Consider the following 15,109-nt stretch of genomic DNA (forward strand, 5'->3'; position numbering starts at 1 on the left):
TGATAATGCACACCCCATGATTCAAATGTAATGCAGAAGTTACATCAACTCAAGTGGGAGACACTCAAGTTCCCACCCTGTGGTCTTGATTTACTACAACGTTTTGGTTACAATTCATAATATTGTAATGGCAAACTTTCATAATTTTCTGTGGCATATTTATGTATGACACATAGATCCACTTTATTATAAGATTATATCTAAAAACAAAGACGATGTGACTTACCAAATGAAAGTGCTGGCAGGTCGACAGACACACAAACAAACACAAACATACACACAAAATTCAAGCTTTCGCAACAAACTGTTGCCTCATCAGGAAAGAGGGAAGGAGAGGGAAAGACGAAAGGATGTGGGTTTTAAGGGAGAGGGTAAGGAGTCATTCCAATCCCGGGAGCGGAAAGACTTACCTTAGGGGGAAAAAAGGACGGGTATACACTCGTGTGCGCGCGCGCGCACACACACACACACACACACACACACACACACACACACACACACATATCCATCCACACATATACAGACACAAGCAGACATATTTAAAGACAAAGAGATGGTTGTATTCTGTCATGGTTATAGTTGTTCTACACTGCACTGACGCGTGCGTATTTATCATTTAAACCATTATATGACTTAGGGTACTCCTTTTGACATGATGTCATGTTTTTGTGCTATAGACATAGTGTTTACACCTTGTATTCACAGATAAGACTGTTCTTTCAAAGATGTATTTACAAATATATTCACAAAAAACATATTTCTTTCAAAGATGTATGAATATGTCTTAGTTCTGCATCTTTTGGATTCTGCAACATAGACTTTCAACCTATGCTGTTCATCTTTGGCCACCAGTCAGCCAGTAACTTCCATAGGATATTTTCAGACCATGCTCACTTCACATGTACTGTATTGATGTTTATTCTGTGGCTAGTTTTTCTATGGATGAAAGACATGTTTGCTACCTGTCTGCCATACATTTTGGTGATTTTGCACTTATCTACATTCTGGGACTCCCAGCTCAATGGACCTTGATGACGACTTCTCTTAACAAATTCTAATTGTACCCAACATGTAAGTAGTATTTCTTTCATAAATTTTAATCTGACGTTGGCATGGCATACTTATGTTAAATTTTGATCCTTTTCACTTTCTATGCATGTGTAAAAAAAAATTTTCATTGTTGTAATTTATAATGGCTTAAGGTCAAAATCGTGATAGTAATATAAAGAAACAATACCAGAGAAGGAAAGTTGCTACTCACCATATAGCGGAGATTCTGAGATGCGATAGGTACAACAAATGATTCACACAATTATAGCTTTCGGCCATTAAGGCCTTTGTCAGCAAAACACACACACACACACACACACACACACACGCACACGCGCGCGCGCGCGCTCGAAAATCACCAAAATGTATGGCAGACAGGTAGCAAACATGTCTTTCATCCATAGAAAAACTAGCCACAGAATAAACATCAATACAGTACTTACATGTGAAGTGAGCATGGTCTGAAAATATCCTATGGAAGTTACTGGCTGACTGGTGGCCAAAGATGAACAGCATAGGTTGAAAGTCTATGTTGCACATCAACTTGCACACACATCTGCAGTCTCAGAGAGCTGTAACTACACTGCGAGCTGCAGCACCAGTGCATGATGGGAGTGGCGACTGGGTGGGGGTAAGGAAGAGGCTGGGACGGGGAGGGGAGGGATAGTATGGTGGGAGTGGCAGACAGTGAAATGTTTCACACTTCTCTGGTATTGTTATATTCCATCCTGGATTTTCCATTGTTTAGTATAAAGTAAAGAAGTTTGTACAGTCAAATGATGGAAATATTCAGACATTATTACATGACTGTGGCCCAAAAATATGAAAAGATTACTACATTCATATCTTCTGCATGTAGGAAATAAATCACAGGGCATATTTCACACTCAGTGGGATGTTTAGTTTAGTGAGAAGTGGTAAATAAGCATGAGCAAAGGTAAATGTGAACAAATGCTTCTATTATGCTGTTTATGGGTAGCCAATACATGCAAGTTCGCAGGTTCTCAAAGTGCACATCTGGGGGGGGGGGGGGGGGAGAGAGAGAGAGAGAGAGAGAAGTACACTAGACTCTTGCTAATCTGGCCCTCATTACTCCGGCCTCTTACTAATCCAGTGCACATCCAAAAACACACAATGAATTATCATGTGCAACAATGCTTAGTTAAAAGATGCTTTATATACTGTATTTGAAATTGTAGCTTTCTTTACAGTTCGGATTCATGGCTTCTAAAAGGAAACCCGTTATGCTAGACCTCAAGCAGAAACTCGAAATTTTAGATACGTTAAATCGAAGTTCTTCACAGAAAGCCGTTGTTGCTGAGTTTTGTGCTGGATGAGCAACTCTGTATGACATCAAAAAGAAAGATGATGTTATTCGACAGTACTCAACACAAATGGGTAGTAAGTTGGGAAAATGGAAGGTTATGCAAAAGAGTGAGAATGAAGAACTTGATGTAGATGTTTATAGATGGTTCATACAACAACGCAGTAAAGGAATTACAGTCAGTGGCCCAATTATAAAGGAAAAAACAGCTGCATTTAACAGACAACTTGGCGGTAGTAACTTGTTTGCAGCTAGTGAAAGATGGCTATCAAACTGGAAAAAACGACATGATATTCGGCAGCTGATAGTCACCGGGGAAAGTCACTCAGCGAACGATAAGGACGCTGATGAGTTTGTAAGCAAGATACGGGCGATAATAGAAGAAGAAGATTTAAATGCTGATGCCTTGTGTAATGCTGATGAAACAGGACCCTTTTTACAAGATGCTTCCTTCAAAAACATTAGCTGCCAAGAACGAGAAGGAAGCTCGTGGTTACAAGCAACAGAGACAGCGCGTAACATTAATGGCGAGTTGTAATGCAAATGTGAGTCATAAACTACGACTTATGGTGATTGGAAAATCCCAACATCCACATTGTTTTCAACACGCTGACATAAATACTCTACCAGAGCAGTATTGTGCTGAGAAGAAAGTGTGGATGGACAGACAAATATTCTCTCGGTGGTTCCATGAAATGTTTGTACCAGCTGCAAGAAAAGAGCTAAAGGAGAAAAAGTTTCCACTGAAAGCTATCCTTATAATTGATGCTCCCAGTCATCCTCCAGATGTTTCTCTAAAGTCCGATGGTATACAAGCACTCTCTCTCACACCCAATGTGACAGCCCTAATTCAGCTCATGGACCAGGGAATTTTGGAGTCAATTAAACATTATTATCACCATTCACTTCTCGTCTCCTTGCTGCACGAAAGTGAAAACGACTCTATGAAGACTATGCTGAAGGTGTGGAAAGCAATTAACATACATGATGTTTTCCAGACAACTGAAGCATGAGATAAAGTGGAGAGTGCTACCATAATGAAGAGCTGGAGAAAATTGTGACCATCCATTGATGCAGAGTTGTATCCAGTAGTGAGTGACAGCAATGAGCCAGTCAATTCAGAATTATCAGTTACAGTACTTTGTACACTGATATATTTCACAACCTTCCAGGAGGAGAAGAAATTGATGATGAAGATGTTACTAAATGGCTGAATGAGGGAAACTGTGATACGGACCAAACTCGTAACAAATGAAGAAATAATCAAAAGCATGCAAGAAAGTAATGATGAAAGTGATGAAGAAGAGGAAACAGGAGGAGAGAGCATGAAGATTTCTCACACTGCTGAAGCTGCCAAGGTCTTCCTCGAGTACATTATGCAACAATCAGATACATGCAGTACCGATGTAATGCTTGTAAAGTGGTTGCATGATAAAGCTTGCCACCATCGCTTATCGTCATTGCGACAGTTAAAAAATAGGTACATGTTTCATAGTGAGTGATATGACTGTATAATTATGTACAGTATATTGTACACTCAAGGACTAAGTTTTCTTTTGAAAATTAATGTATTTTTGGATTTAGTAAAGTATATGTTTTAAAATTGTATCCTTTGGTTTAATAAAGTACAGTACACTATATCCCCTGTGTTTTCAAAATGAATAAAAAACAAAATAAATGAATAAAATAAATTTCAGACACTCAATAATCCAGCATTTCCACTAATCTGACATCCGTATGTGCTAGGAATGGCCGAATTAGCGAGAGTCTAGTGTATAGAGTGAATGGGGTATTGTCTTGCACACAATTAAAGTATTTCATCATTTGTGTTTAATATACTTGTAAGAATCGTACAAATGTGTGTTCATTGGTTTTCTTTCCTCTCCCAGACCGATTCAGCGTGCACATCTATCAGCTTCTCAGCTGTCGGCGACCTGCTGGCGACGACACACGTGGACTACATGGGTGTGTTTCTGTGGGCGAACAGAGCCCTCTTCAAGCACATCGCACTGCATCCTCTCGATCCACTGGAGGACAGTGAGGCGGAGGCACTCGTCACATTGCCAGTTTCTGCCCCAGACGAAGGTGCAAATATCAGTGCTGAAGATCTCGATGCACCTGACAGAGATGAGGATGGAGAAGACGTGGAGAGGCCACAGTCTCCAGATCAGATATCAGAGGGCTTGGCCACTCTGTCTGGGGTCGCAGCTGTGCGCTGGCAGAATTTGCTTATGCTTGATGTGGTATGTGTCTTGCAAAGTTGTTGTTTTGTTGTTGTTCTCTTCCATCTGAAGACTGGTTTCATGCAGCCTCCACAATAGTAATGTTTCTGCATCTCTGCATAGCTACTGCAATCTACAAAGGCTGATCAACAAAGTCTGAGACTGATCCCAGACTGGCGAGTACATTTAAGTAGATATTTATCGTAGAAACACTTCACTGCCTTCTACATCTTATTTGCTAGTCAAAGTGTTAGTTTGCTTAGTCGTTGGTGACAGCTGCAGGTTTGCTTTGTAGAGACTGTTCTTATTTTATTTACGGTCACACAGTTGTTAGCAATTTTTGTGTTTACTAGCAAAGGTATAATGAAGGTTAGGTCCTCTTTTCTTCTTGTGCAGCTCTTTTGTTAAAACTGTGCTTTTTATCTATGAAATAAGCAGAAAACCACGTGGTATTGTAGAGTACCTTCTGGCCATATGTGCATTTTTTGTTTACTGCCACACAGGTGTGGTTTGTCACTTTTGTTAATATTTTTTGCTGTCAACCTAGATGCAGAAGACTTTTGGTCTTAGCACAGTTGTCATTATTGTAAGTGCTACATCACAGAGAAGTACCACTTTTTGGGCATTGGCAATACTAACAGATGATAGAATTGTTGGAGCTCTTCTAAAAGATTCGCCAGATGATAATGATGTTATGGAAGTAGGGAATGATGCAGACAATAATACTGATTCAAATGATGCTAATAATCTGTTATATATAGATTTGGACAAGATTTTTGAAAAAGTTTTAGGTTTTGATGCAATTTTTGGAGTTTTAATAGAATGTGTACCAATGGAATTTGAAATCAGTTTATCTGAAACTGTAGAGCAGTATGAAAAACAAGGGATGAATGACTGCTTACATGAAAACCATCTCAAAAGTAGAAAGATGTCTGAGACTAAAACTGACAGAAGGTGGAGGAAATAAAGATAACTCAGTTATTTTCTTCAACAGGAAAAACTCTGTCAGCCAATACAGTGCAATGAAATCTGTACAACATGGGTTACAGACTGTATTGTATTGCAGACCAGAAAGGCTATGTTCTGGCCTTTGATTTTTATCAAGGGGGAAGTGAAGCTTTGGAGAGGGAATTTGAAAATTGTGTGTGAGGGTAGTTTTAGGTTATTCAAAGAAATGTTGGGGAAAAAACAGGAGACAAGATTTTTATAATTTTTTATGTACTTTTTCCTGCCTGGAGGGCAAAAGTAGAGAAAATTTTGGATTTGTGCCATAGTGAGGAGTAAAAGGGAAAGTTTACCATCAGCCTTTTACCTTCTAAGGAAATGAAATGATTACTTTCATTGTAGGATCTCATTCTGTGGAATTGGGATTCTTTGTTGAAAGACAACAAAGTTGGGTCTCAAGCTTCCAGTTATCATGGAACAGAAATAATATTTGTCTTCAGAAAGCAGGAGAAAGCCATTAATGTCAACATTCAGTGCTTTTCTGTAATAAAGGACTACAGTTGTAATAAGGAATTTTTGAACCATGCTGGCTGTCTTAGATCTGCTTGTGGGCTGGGAAGAAGATCCAAAAGTGTTTCTTAGTCCTTTAGTACTCTACTGTGAGCTGTACAGAAAGATTTCACTTCTGGAGTTGGGGAGAAATGTTGCTCAGTGACCAACTAGACAGATGAATGCAAAGCATATCAGTCCAAAAGCTGCAAGGTAAGTTTTGAGAGAAAGCAAAATACATGAAACAAAAGGAAGAAATTAGTTCCACAGGATGTAAAATTAGGAAAGAAAGGCGTTAATTTGGCCATTTTAGCTATCAGCTAAAGAAGTATGCCCTAAAAGAAAGGGCAAACTCAAAATGTTTATTTTGCGCAGTATTTCTCTGCTGCAATGAAAATAATTTTTTTTTTTGCGAAACTCCATCTACTAACTCTGTAATTACCTTCCTAATGTTCATTGATTTGTAGCTGTTGTGTATTCTAACACATTTGGGTCTGTTACTTTAAAAAAAAAGTGCTGTACTGAGAACTGTTGCTCGGCAAGCCACTGGAAGGCCAGACGGTACTCAAAAGTACCACCCTTGTGAAATGCTAAAAAATTAAAAAAATTGCTGTTGTTTTGTTGCTATTTACTGTTGTTATCCATGAAAAAATGGAAATTTATATGTATCTGATAGTTCAGACAATAAAGGTTTAAGACTTCCTACCTCACCATCTTATTCTTAATGTTGACAAATTTCTCTTTCTCAGAAACATTTATTGTTATTGCCAGCCTGTATTTTATATCCTTTCTGCTTTGGACTTAATTTCACAGTCTAAATAACAAAAATTTCCTAGTAGTTTGTGTCAACACTATTGTAAACTGTCGAAAGCGTAGTCCATAATTTACACACATCTTACTTCAGTTGCTTGCTTGCAATTTTCCTCAATTCTTAAGCACCTATTCCTGTCTTTTCTACAATTGAATTTAAATTTTATTTAACTGGAGGAAATAAAGCTGTGACAACTGATCGTGAATCATGCGTGGATAGCTTGTTGTGTAAGAGCATTGCCCGAAAGTGGCAAACGTTCTGTGTTTAACGAAGTTTCAGATCAGAGCATACTCCACTGCAGAATGAAAATTCATTCTCAAAACTTTGTTCCGTACACCTTTCCCAACGCCAGTTCCTCCTTATCTGCGTCTTTCAGTAATTAAAGTGTGCACTCGAGGTTATGGTGATTGGACAAGTGAAAGAAGTCTATTACAACAGATATGGAGGCAGATGTTAAATTGAACTGTTTGCCTAAACCAAACTGAATGGGAAAATATATTTGATGATTGTTCTGTAATTATAAATGCCACTCAAATTAAACAGTTTTTTATTTCACTTTTAGGAAGTAAACTGTCCCTCATCAGTCTCTCTCTGTCCCACATCACCAGTCCAGCTTAGACATCCAAGTCAGTTTCCTAACTATTTCATATTTCACAGCATGAGTTGTCCGTGATTCTTTCAGTATTCAACTTACAAAGAAGTTAGTTTGCCAAGTGCTACTAATGGTTGCCATAATGTATCACTCAATACCCATAACTCACAAGTGCTTAAAACTCGGGATTCTGCACACTTCTGCTTTACAAAATTATTTCCCATGAACATCCAACCACGAGTATGACTCAAATACTACTTCTTATCACTTTCAAACTCTTTATATTTCAAATTAAACTTCTATTTGCCCTTGTGGGTCTAATCTCGTCTGTCACCCTGACTGCCAACTATTGACTGGCTCACCCCGTTGTCTCAAAAGTGCACACAATCTGCCTGGGATTCCCCAACTGCTGGCATGGAACTAAGATGTCCAAAATATTGAAGCATGCCAGAAATATTGCAGCCCCCGGAAATGAGCTACCAATGTCACTGTTTAGTGAGGGTATTGTTGGGATGTTGTAACTTGGTGTTCAGTTTAACCTAACCCTGACCTGCGGTAGGAGGAAGAGAGCTCCCTAGCATTGTTCTTTAGAAGGTAGCAGTATATGCTCGCTAGTAAATATCCATAATACATCCACATCATCATATGATGACACTTGAATACAAATGTGGCAACGCTATGTAAAGCAATAAATATAATTTATTTTTGCCATATATGCATTGGTAGTACTCAACTTGTGTGGTAGCTTCATGCATTCCACTTTACCTGACACAACTGATAAGAACTGACTATCTAAAATGTTATACAGACTTTGCTGTCTGTGGCAGTGTATAATCAAGTCAAAATGACTGTATGTATGAGGACCATTTAATAACTAATGCAACATATTTTTTTCTTAAAGCAGGTTGATTTTATTGAGGATTCCAGTACACCATATTGTTCTGCACTCTTTTGGCTACAAAACCCTATTTTCAACATAATCTCCATTTAATGTGATGACCTTACACTGCCATACTGGGACGGCGTGCCTGTTCACACGGTACCACTATTGGTTGACATCGGAGCTGACGACTTGTCACATCAATAATCTGCGCATCATCCGTGTACTGCTCCTCCGCAGAGTGCATCTCTCATTGGGATGAACAGATGGAAGTCAGAAGGAGCAAGATCTGAGCTGTAGAGTGGATGAAGAAGAATAGTACAATGAAGTTTTGTGAGCTCCTTTCCGATGCGCAGACTTGTGTGAGGCCTTGTGTTGTCACAGAGAAGTTCATTTGCATTTTTGTGGTGAAGAATGTGCTAAAGTCGTTTCTTCAATTTCCTGAGAGTAGTGCAGTGCATGTAGTGCACTTCAGAGTTGATCATTGCACTGTGAGGGAAGACATCAAACAGAATACCCCTTCAGAGTCCCGGGAGACCAACGCCATGACTTTACTGGCAGAGGGTGTGGCTTTGAACTTTTTCTTCAGAGGAGTGGTGGTGTGGTGCCAGTCCACACAATGCCATTTTGTTTCTGGTTGGAAATGGTGAAACCGTGTTTCATCACCTGTGATGACATCGGACAAAACATTGTCACAATCAGCCTCGTAACGTGCAGTTAATTCCGTGCAGGTGAGTGCACATTGTTCCTTATGGTCTCCTGTCAGGCAACGAGAAATCCAGTGGGCACACACCTTTGAGTACCCGAGCTGGTAGATGAGTGTGTCAGCACTACCACCAGAGATGTCCAGTTGAGCAGCGAGGTTCTTCGATTACGATCCACAGGTCACCTCGGATAAGTGTGATCGCATGTTCCGACATAGCAGAAGTCGCGGGTGGCCGGCAAGCAGGAGATTGGACAGGTTTGCGTGACATTGTTGCTGTGATGACAGACGCCTTACTCGACGACTCGCCGTGCTCCTTTTCACTGCCAGGTTTCCGCAGACATTCGGCAAGTGCCTATTGTGCAGTGTTCTGACTTTCCGCCGAAACAAACTCGGTGACAGCACTCTGGAATGCACCTCCATTGTAGACATCATTTTGAAGCCTACGTATAGTGTCGCTGCCTGTCGGAACTTCGCGAAACTGTAGGGTCTAAAATGAGAATATTCTACGATGTCCCACAACAGATTCTACATTTTTTTTCAACTGATTTTAGCTGAGGAAAAAAAAAGGTATTGCGTTACTTATTAAATGCCCCTCATAATTGGTCTTGGCATCTAATTCTCCCACTGTCACTTTGTAAATTGTGGCTGTTACAATGGTAACTGATTATGTCTGTCAGTGGCTGTGTCTGGTGCAGGCAATGGCTGCATGAACTTAGATGGGCTGCAGAGACCTGTAGAATCTGCAGAACTATCCAGAACTGCTGAACTCGTGGAACTGTTGGTGGTACAAAAGCGGCCGAGTGTTGACGATGCGTCTCGTTACATCCACATCTGGCAGAAAGATCTCAATCTGTGCTGTACTGTGAAGATGTGAAGTAGTCCTGATTGTCAGTGCTCCATGAGGCAGATGAAATCACTGTCGAAGAATGGATGTGACAAGTTGACGGACTCGTTGTGGAAGTAGAATTTAGTTCTGTAATGTGAGTGGCATCTGAAGGCTGCTGATCGGAACTGGAAGACATATGTGGCATGTATTGTGTGTGAATGGTAGTGTCCTTTCTTGGTATGCTGTGTATCAACTAACTGTGTGGCCAGCTGTATCAGTTACAGTTCCCTTACAACTTCCATAATGATTTTGAGATGCTGGGAGGTTTCGAGCACGGGTTAAAGCTGATCACCATCGACAATTTTTCAAATACCTTCAATATTCTTCGTTCTGGTGGCTTAGTGCCCCCCCCCCCTCCCCTCTTTCTCAAATTCCTTACATCAGTGATTCACATACTGTGACTAAACAGTTCTGTCCTGGAATTGCAGGAGTAAACAATTACTAATTACAGAGGTGAAAATATTATCCTTCCTGAGAAACTTTATTATACTGTGCTGTGCAGTTGCAGTGTGTCTCTCTGTCATTTAAGGCAGCAGGTGCTGAAGAGGCACCCAATCCAGAACCCCTCCCTCTGTCATCATAGAATCTTGAACATTATATTGGAGCCATCTTTTTATTTATTTGTTTCATTTCCATATGTGTTTAATGCAAGTTGTAAATACATTTGTAACACAAGTTGTAATATTGATTCTGTGTTTGTTTGTAGATCCGCAAACGAAATAAACCGAGGGAGCCACCAAAAACTGTAAAGTCAGCTCCATTCTTCTTGCCAACTGTCCCGTCATTGAGTGGTGAAGTCCAGTTTGATGTGGAATCAGAGAAGCAAACTGAAAAAGGTATGTTTTAGTTAATAGTTGAGTAATTCTCTGTCAGTAGCATCCCCTGCATGTTTATTTATACAGGACCAGCTCTACATACACTGACAGAAATGGAAACTGTTACAACATTAGCTGTAAGGCTTGAATTTTATCAAACTTTGTCTTAGATGTTCAGAACATACATATTACTTAGCCATACCAGAGAAGTTGTCCAGCCATCGATGCTTAGTGCCATCTGTGCGTAACGGGGATAGGTCACTAATTGTTTACCAATACTGACCATTTAGCAGTGAATATTGTTTTATTTATATTTACATATGTATCTAAAAACAAAGATGATGTAACTTACCAAACGAAAGCGTTGGCATGTTGTTAGACACACAAACAAACACAAACACACACACAAAATTCAAGCTTTCGCAACCAACGGTTGCTTCATCAAGAAAGAGGGAAGGAGAGGGAAAGACGAAAGGATGTGGTTTTTAAGGGAGAGGGTAAGGAGTCATTCCAATCCCGGGAGCGGAAAGACTTACCTTAGGGGGAAAAAAGGACAGGTGGTGCACGCGCGCGCGCGCGCGCGCGCGCGCGCGCGCGCACACACACACACACACACACACACACACACACACACATACTTCACCTCAATAAAGTGAAACACGTCTTGTGAAAAAAATCACGTATTTTTGTAGTTGCAATGACAAACCAGAAATACTCTAGAGAATAATAGCTTTGATGTATGAAAAAACTCCAGATATGATTTTTGTTGTTGGAATTGTGTTACATGTTTCAGCTATACACTTTCTTTGATCTGCTAGTATAAATGTAGGTGGAATCACTACCAGAATTTAAATATCTAGGAATATTCAGCCAGAATTATTTAAGAAGAAGTAGTCACATGAGCTTAGTTGAAATGAACATAATTACTAGACAGAGTATTATTCCAAGAATGCCATAAAAGATGGTCTTCCCAAAACCTTTGACTGAATAATTCTAGGATATTGTTCAGCATTGTGGGACTCTTTCGTTGGTAGGTTAATGGAAAAGATAGAAAAAATTCAAAGAACTGTATGATTATTTTGGGTTTGTTTAATCAGCTCTGGAGCACCATAGACATATTCCATGAACAGCAATGCATGGCATTGCAAGAAAGCTTTTGTGCATTACAGGAAGGCTTACTCGTAAATCTGTTTGTTTGAAACAGTCTATTTATCCGTTCCACATAATGTTTCGCATTGTGCCGGAGATATTGAAATTGAAGAAACTCAGGCTTATATGAAGGTGTGCTTATGTCTCTTCACTAATTTAAATGTGTCCAGTGTATTTCCTTAATTATTTATCCCAGGTGTGTTCAAGGTTTCTGTCAAATAATATACATACAGAAAATAACATTTTCACAATATTCAAACTTTCCACCTCTGTAGCTGAGCTGTGAGCAGAGAACTTGGGTTCTATTATCAGTACTGTCGGGAATCTTTCCTTGGAGAAGGACTTTTTCATTTCCTAATATCTTACGGTATCATATTGATAGGTAATTCATCATTGAGAAAAAAAGTGTTTCTTGCACAGAAGAATGTGAAAACAACATTAACATTCATAGATATATTTCTAGTAGTAGAGGAGTGATTTACAGTGTCCATTGTTAGTGTGGCACAGAAAGCACTGTGATATTCATATAAATAATTAACTTAAAACACAAATTGAAGTTGTATCTGCTTTCCTACTCAATAGGATAATTTATGTAGATTTAGTAGTGTCCTGTAATGGAATAATATAAGTGTTCAGCATGTTGCCACATTTCCCGTTGAGAAACTGTACTAAAATTGTAAAACTGACTTGTTCCATATTATAGTGAGAGACTGCATTTACGATCCATGGGACATGCCAATATCTAATTCCCACTTTACTTTTAGCCTCAAAGCGTACACTCAGTACTACTGTGTACTTCTCTGGCAGTGTTAGTGATAAACAGCTGTATGGCTAGGTTTACAGGTGATGTGATTGCCGTCACTGCAGAAACAGTTTGGTGCATACTGTCAACTCTTCATCAGTAAAACTATCCGTACAGCTGTGTGTCACTGTTGATGACAACCAACACTGCCAGCAAACAAACCTGAATCGGGCAGTACTGAATGCAAACTTGAGGGCATAGAGTTAAGGTGGCATTACTGTCACCAACAGCAAGTACTGTGGGTGAATGGAGCAAGTTTGTTTGCATACAAGGTACACAGTGAATGCCATTGACATTTTTGCTGTTGTGTGGGTATTTTTAGTGCTCTACAGGTACGGATACAACTGAAGGTAACAGAACAAATGAATTGGAGTTAATCTGTAATGAACCATCTCAAGACACCACATCCATTGTACCAAAATATCGCTAAACGACCTCTGAAATTTTGTCGCTTGAGTTCAGGTTTGCCCTCTATACCTTCTAGTTTTTGTTTGAATTTTTGACACCAAAATATTTTGCATACAGTAGTGCAAAATAAATTTTCAGGCAAAGAGCTCGACAGCAGTCGTGCCCTGGTACCATCCAGCCTGACGGTGTTTGGCAAACTGCTGAGGGACGCCGGGGAGGAGGGGGCGGATCCGACACCTGCCCTGGAGAAGCTGCGCCAGCTTGGCCCGGCCGCCCTCGAGGTGGAAGTGCTGTCCCTCGCGCCTGAGGGTGGTGGATCGGTATATATGCCACCTGGTTCTCTCTCCTGTTGTCTGAACATGTGTCCTACCATCATGCTCCTTCTTCTTCCCAGTGTTTTCCACATGTTCCTCTCTTCCTTTTATCAGTTCTCTTAATTTTCAGTATCCTTCTGTAAGACCACTTCTGAAATGCTTAAAGTCTCTCCTTTTGTGGTTTTCCCACTGTCAGTGGTTCACATTGAAAGTTTACTGACCTTTTAATCTGTTTCTTCAAAAGTCTTAGTCGTCTTTTAAAATGCAGTTGTTGGTTGCTGGTTGCTTTCTGTGAACTTTAAATTATCAGGGTGTGTACACCACAGGACAACTGGGAAATTGAGGAAAAACCCAGGAATTTTTTCATCCAGGAGAAAACTGGGAAAAACCCGGAAATTATTCGGAATTCTGGGAATTTTTCATGGTTTTAATTTTCAGTTTAATTTTTTAAATTTTGACTGGGAAGAACTGATAGTCTAACAAAGAATATTGCTGTATCCCATCAGTGCAGAATAATATTGCAGCAATAAAACAAACAAGAGAAAAATACGAAAATAAAACTTTAGTTGCAAAGAAAATGTGCCATTTACAACAACAAAACACCATGCGCACGCAAGTGTCTGCCAACGGCAAAATGTGTCAAAGGCCTTAGGATGAAGACTATGATATACTTCATAACAAGACACTGCTTCCAATGAGCATGACATCACAACTGTTTACATTAGGTCCGTTCCAGCAGTTGTCAGCGGGCGAAGTTCAGTTGCATATGAGCAATACCTTCTCCCGCTTCTCTGGCTACTTGAAGCCACATGCTAACCAGAAAAGTTTTTTTGTGGCTTGCCCAAGCTGCCAGATTCGCACATGCACAGAGCAGTCTGAATTGTACTGGGGAGGGGGTAGTCTCCATGTGACCCATGTTTATATTTAGTGATTTTGCTGTTTCCTCTTCGTGTATAGCTCCCACGTCAAATGGGAACATAAACGATTTCTGTGACTGGGGGCACTCAAATGAGTTAAAATACATTCACATAATTATGATAGGCTGTTTTCTGATTTTATTTCATTTCCACATTTTTGGCAGTCAAGCAATAATCACCTGGCTGAACAATGAAGTTATTTTTGTCAGTTTGCTAAAGAAGGTTGGCTTTTATTGATCTTTTCCACTGAGGCAGTCAATTTACTTGAAATGAAGCATTTCGTTACACAGTATAGGCCAGTTCCTCCTGTTGGCTAAATTTCAAGTGCACGTTTTCATCTTCTGGCACATATGGCATTTTGCCATAATACAGAACCATACACAGGATAGTACAGTATTGGTACTCCAAGAAAATTTGCATCCCGAAAACCACACTGAAAAGCATAATATCAGGTTGGGGCCTAGTTCATTGTGGATCTTGACATACGAATGTGCACTTCAAGCTGACTTACACAATTTAGTATGGTTTATGAATTTCCTATGCTCTTGGAGTATCCTCTGATGTCCTGTTTCTTTTATGACTTAATATATCTTAATGCTTTATACATAGGAACATAAGGGCTTCCTCCACTGTCGTAGCTGCGCAAGTGCAGTAATGCCTGTTTTCTGGCACACTGTATCAGTTGCTGAAACGAACCTGTTTCTTAGAGGTCTCGGGAAAATATTGTGAATGGTGGTTT

At 39.8% G+C, this 15,109-nt stretch overlaps 1 protein-coding gene across 1 annotated transcript in view; it reads left to right on the top strand.

Annotated features, from left to right (window-relative positions):
* LOC126210665 (WD repeat-containing protein 36) overlaps positions 1-15,109 on the top strand; it is a 96,195-nt gene that overhangs the window by 70,214 nt on the left and 10,872 nt on the right. Inside the window, exons 10-12 of the mRNA XM_049939995.1 lie at positions 4,264-4,617; positions 10,672-10,801; positions 13,278-13,459. Coding sequence (XP_049795952.1) covers positions 4,264-4,617; positions 10,672-10,801; positions 13,278-13,459 — 666 coding nt within the window. The remainder of the gene's footprint in view (positions 1-4,263; positions 4,618-10,671; positions 10,802-13,277; positions 13,460-15,109) is intronic.

This window comes from Schistocerca nitens, chromosome 10 (assembly GCF_023898315.1).
Source record: "Schistocerca nitens isolate TAMUIC-IGC-003100 chromosome 10, iqSchNite1.1, whole genome shotgun sequence".
Taxonomy (NCBI): Eukaryota; Metazoa; Arthropoda; class Insecta; order Orthoptera; family Acrididae; genus Schistocerca; species Schistocerca nitens.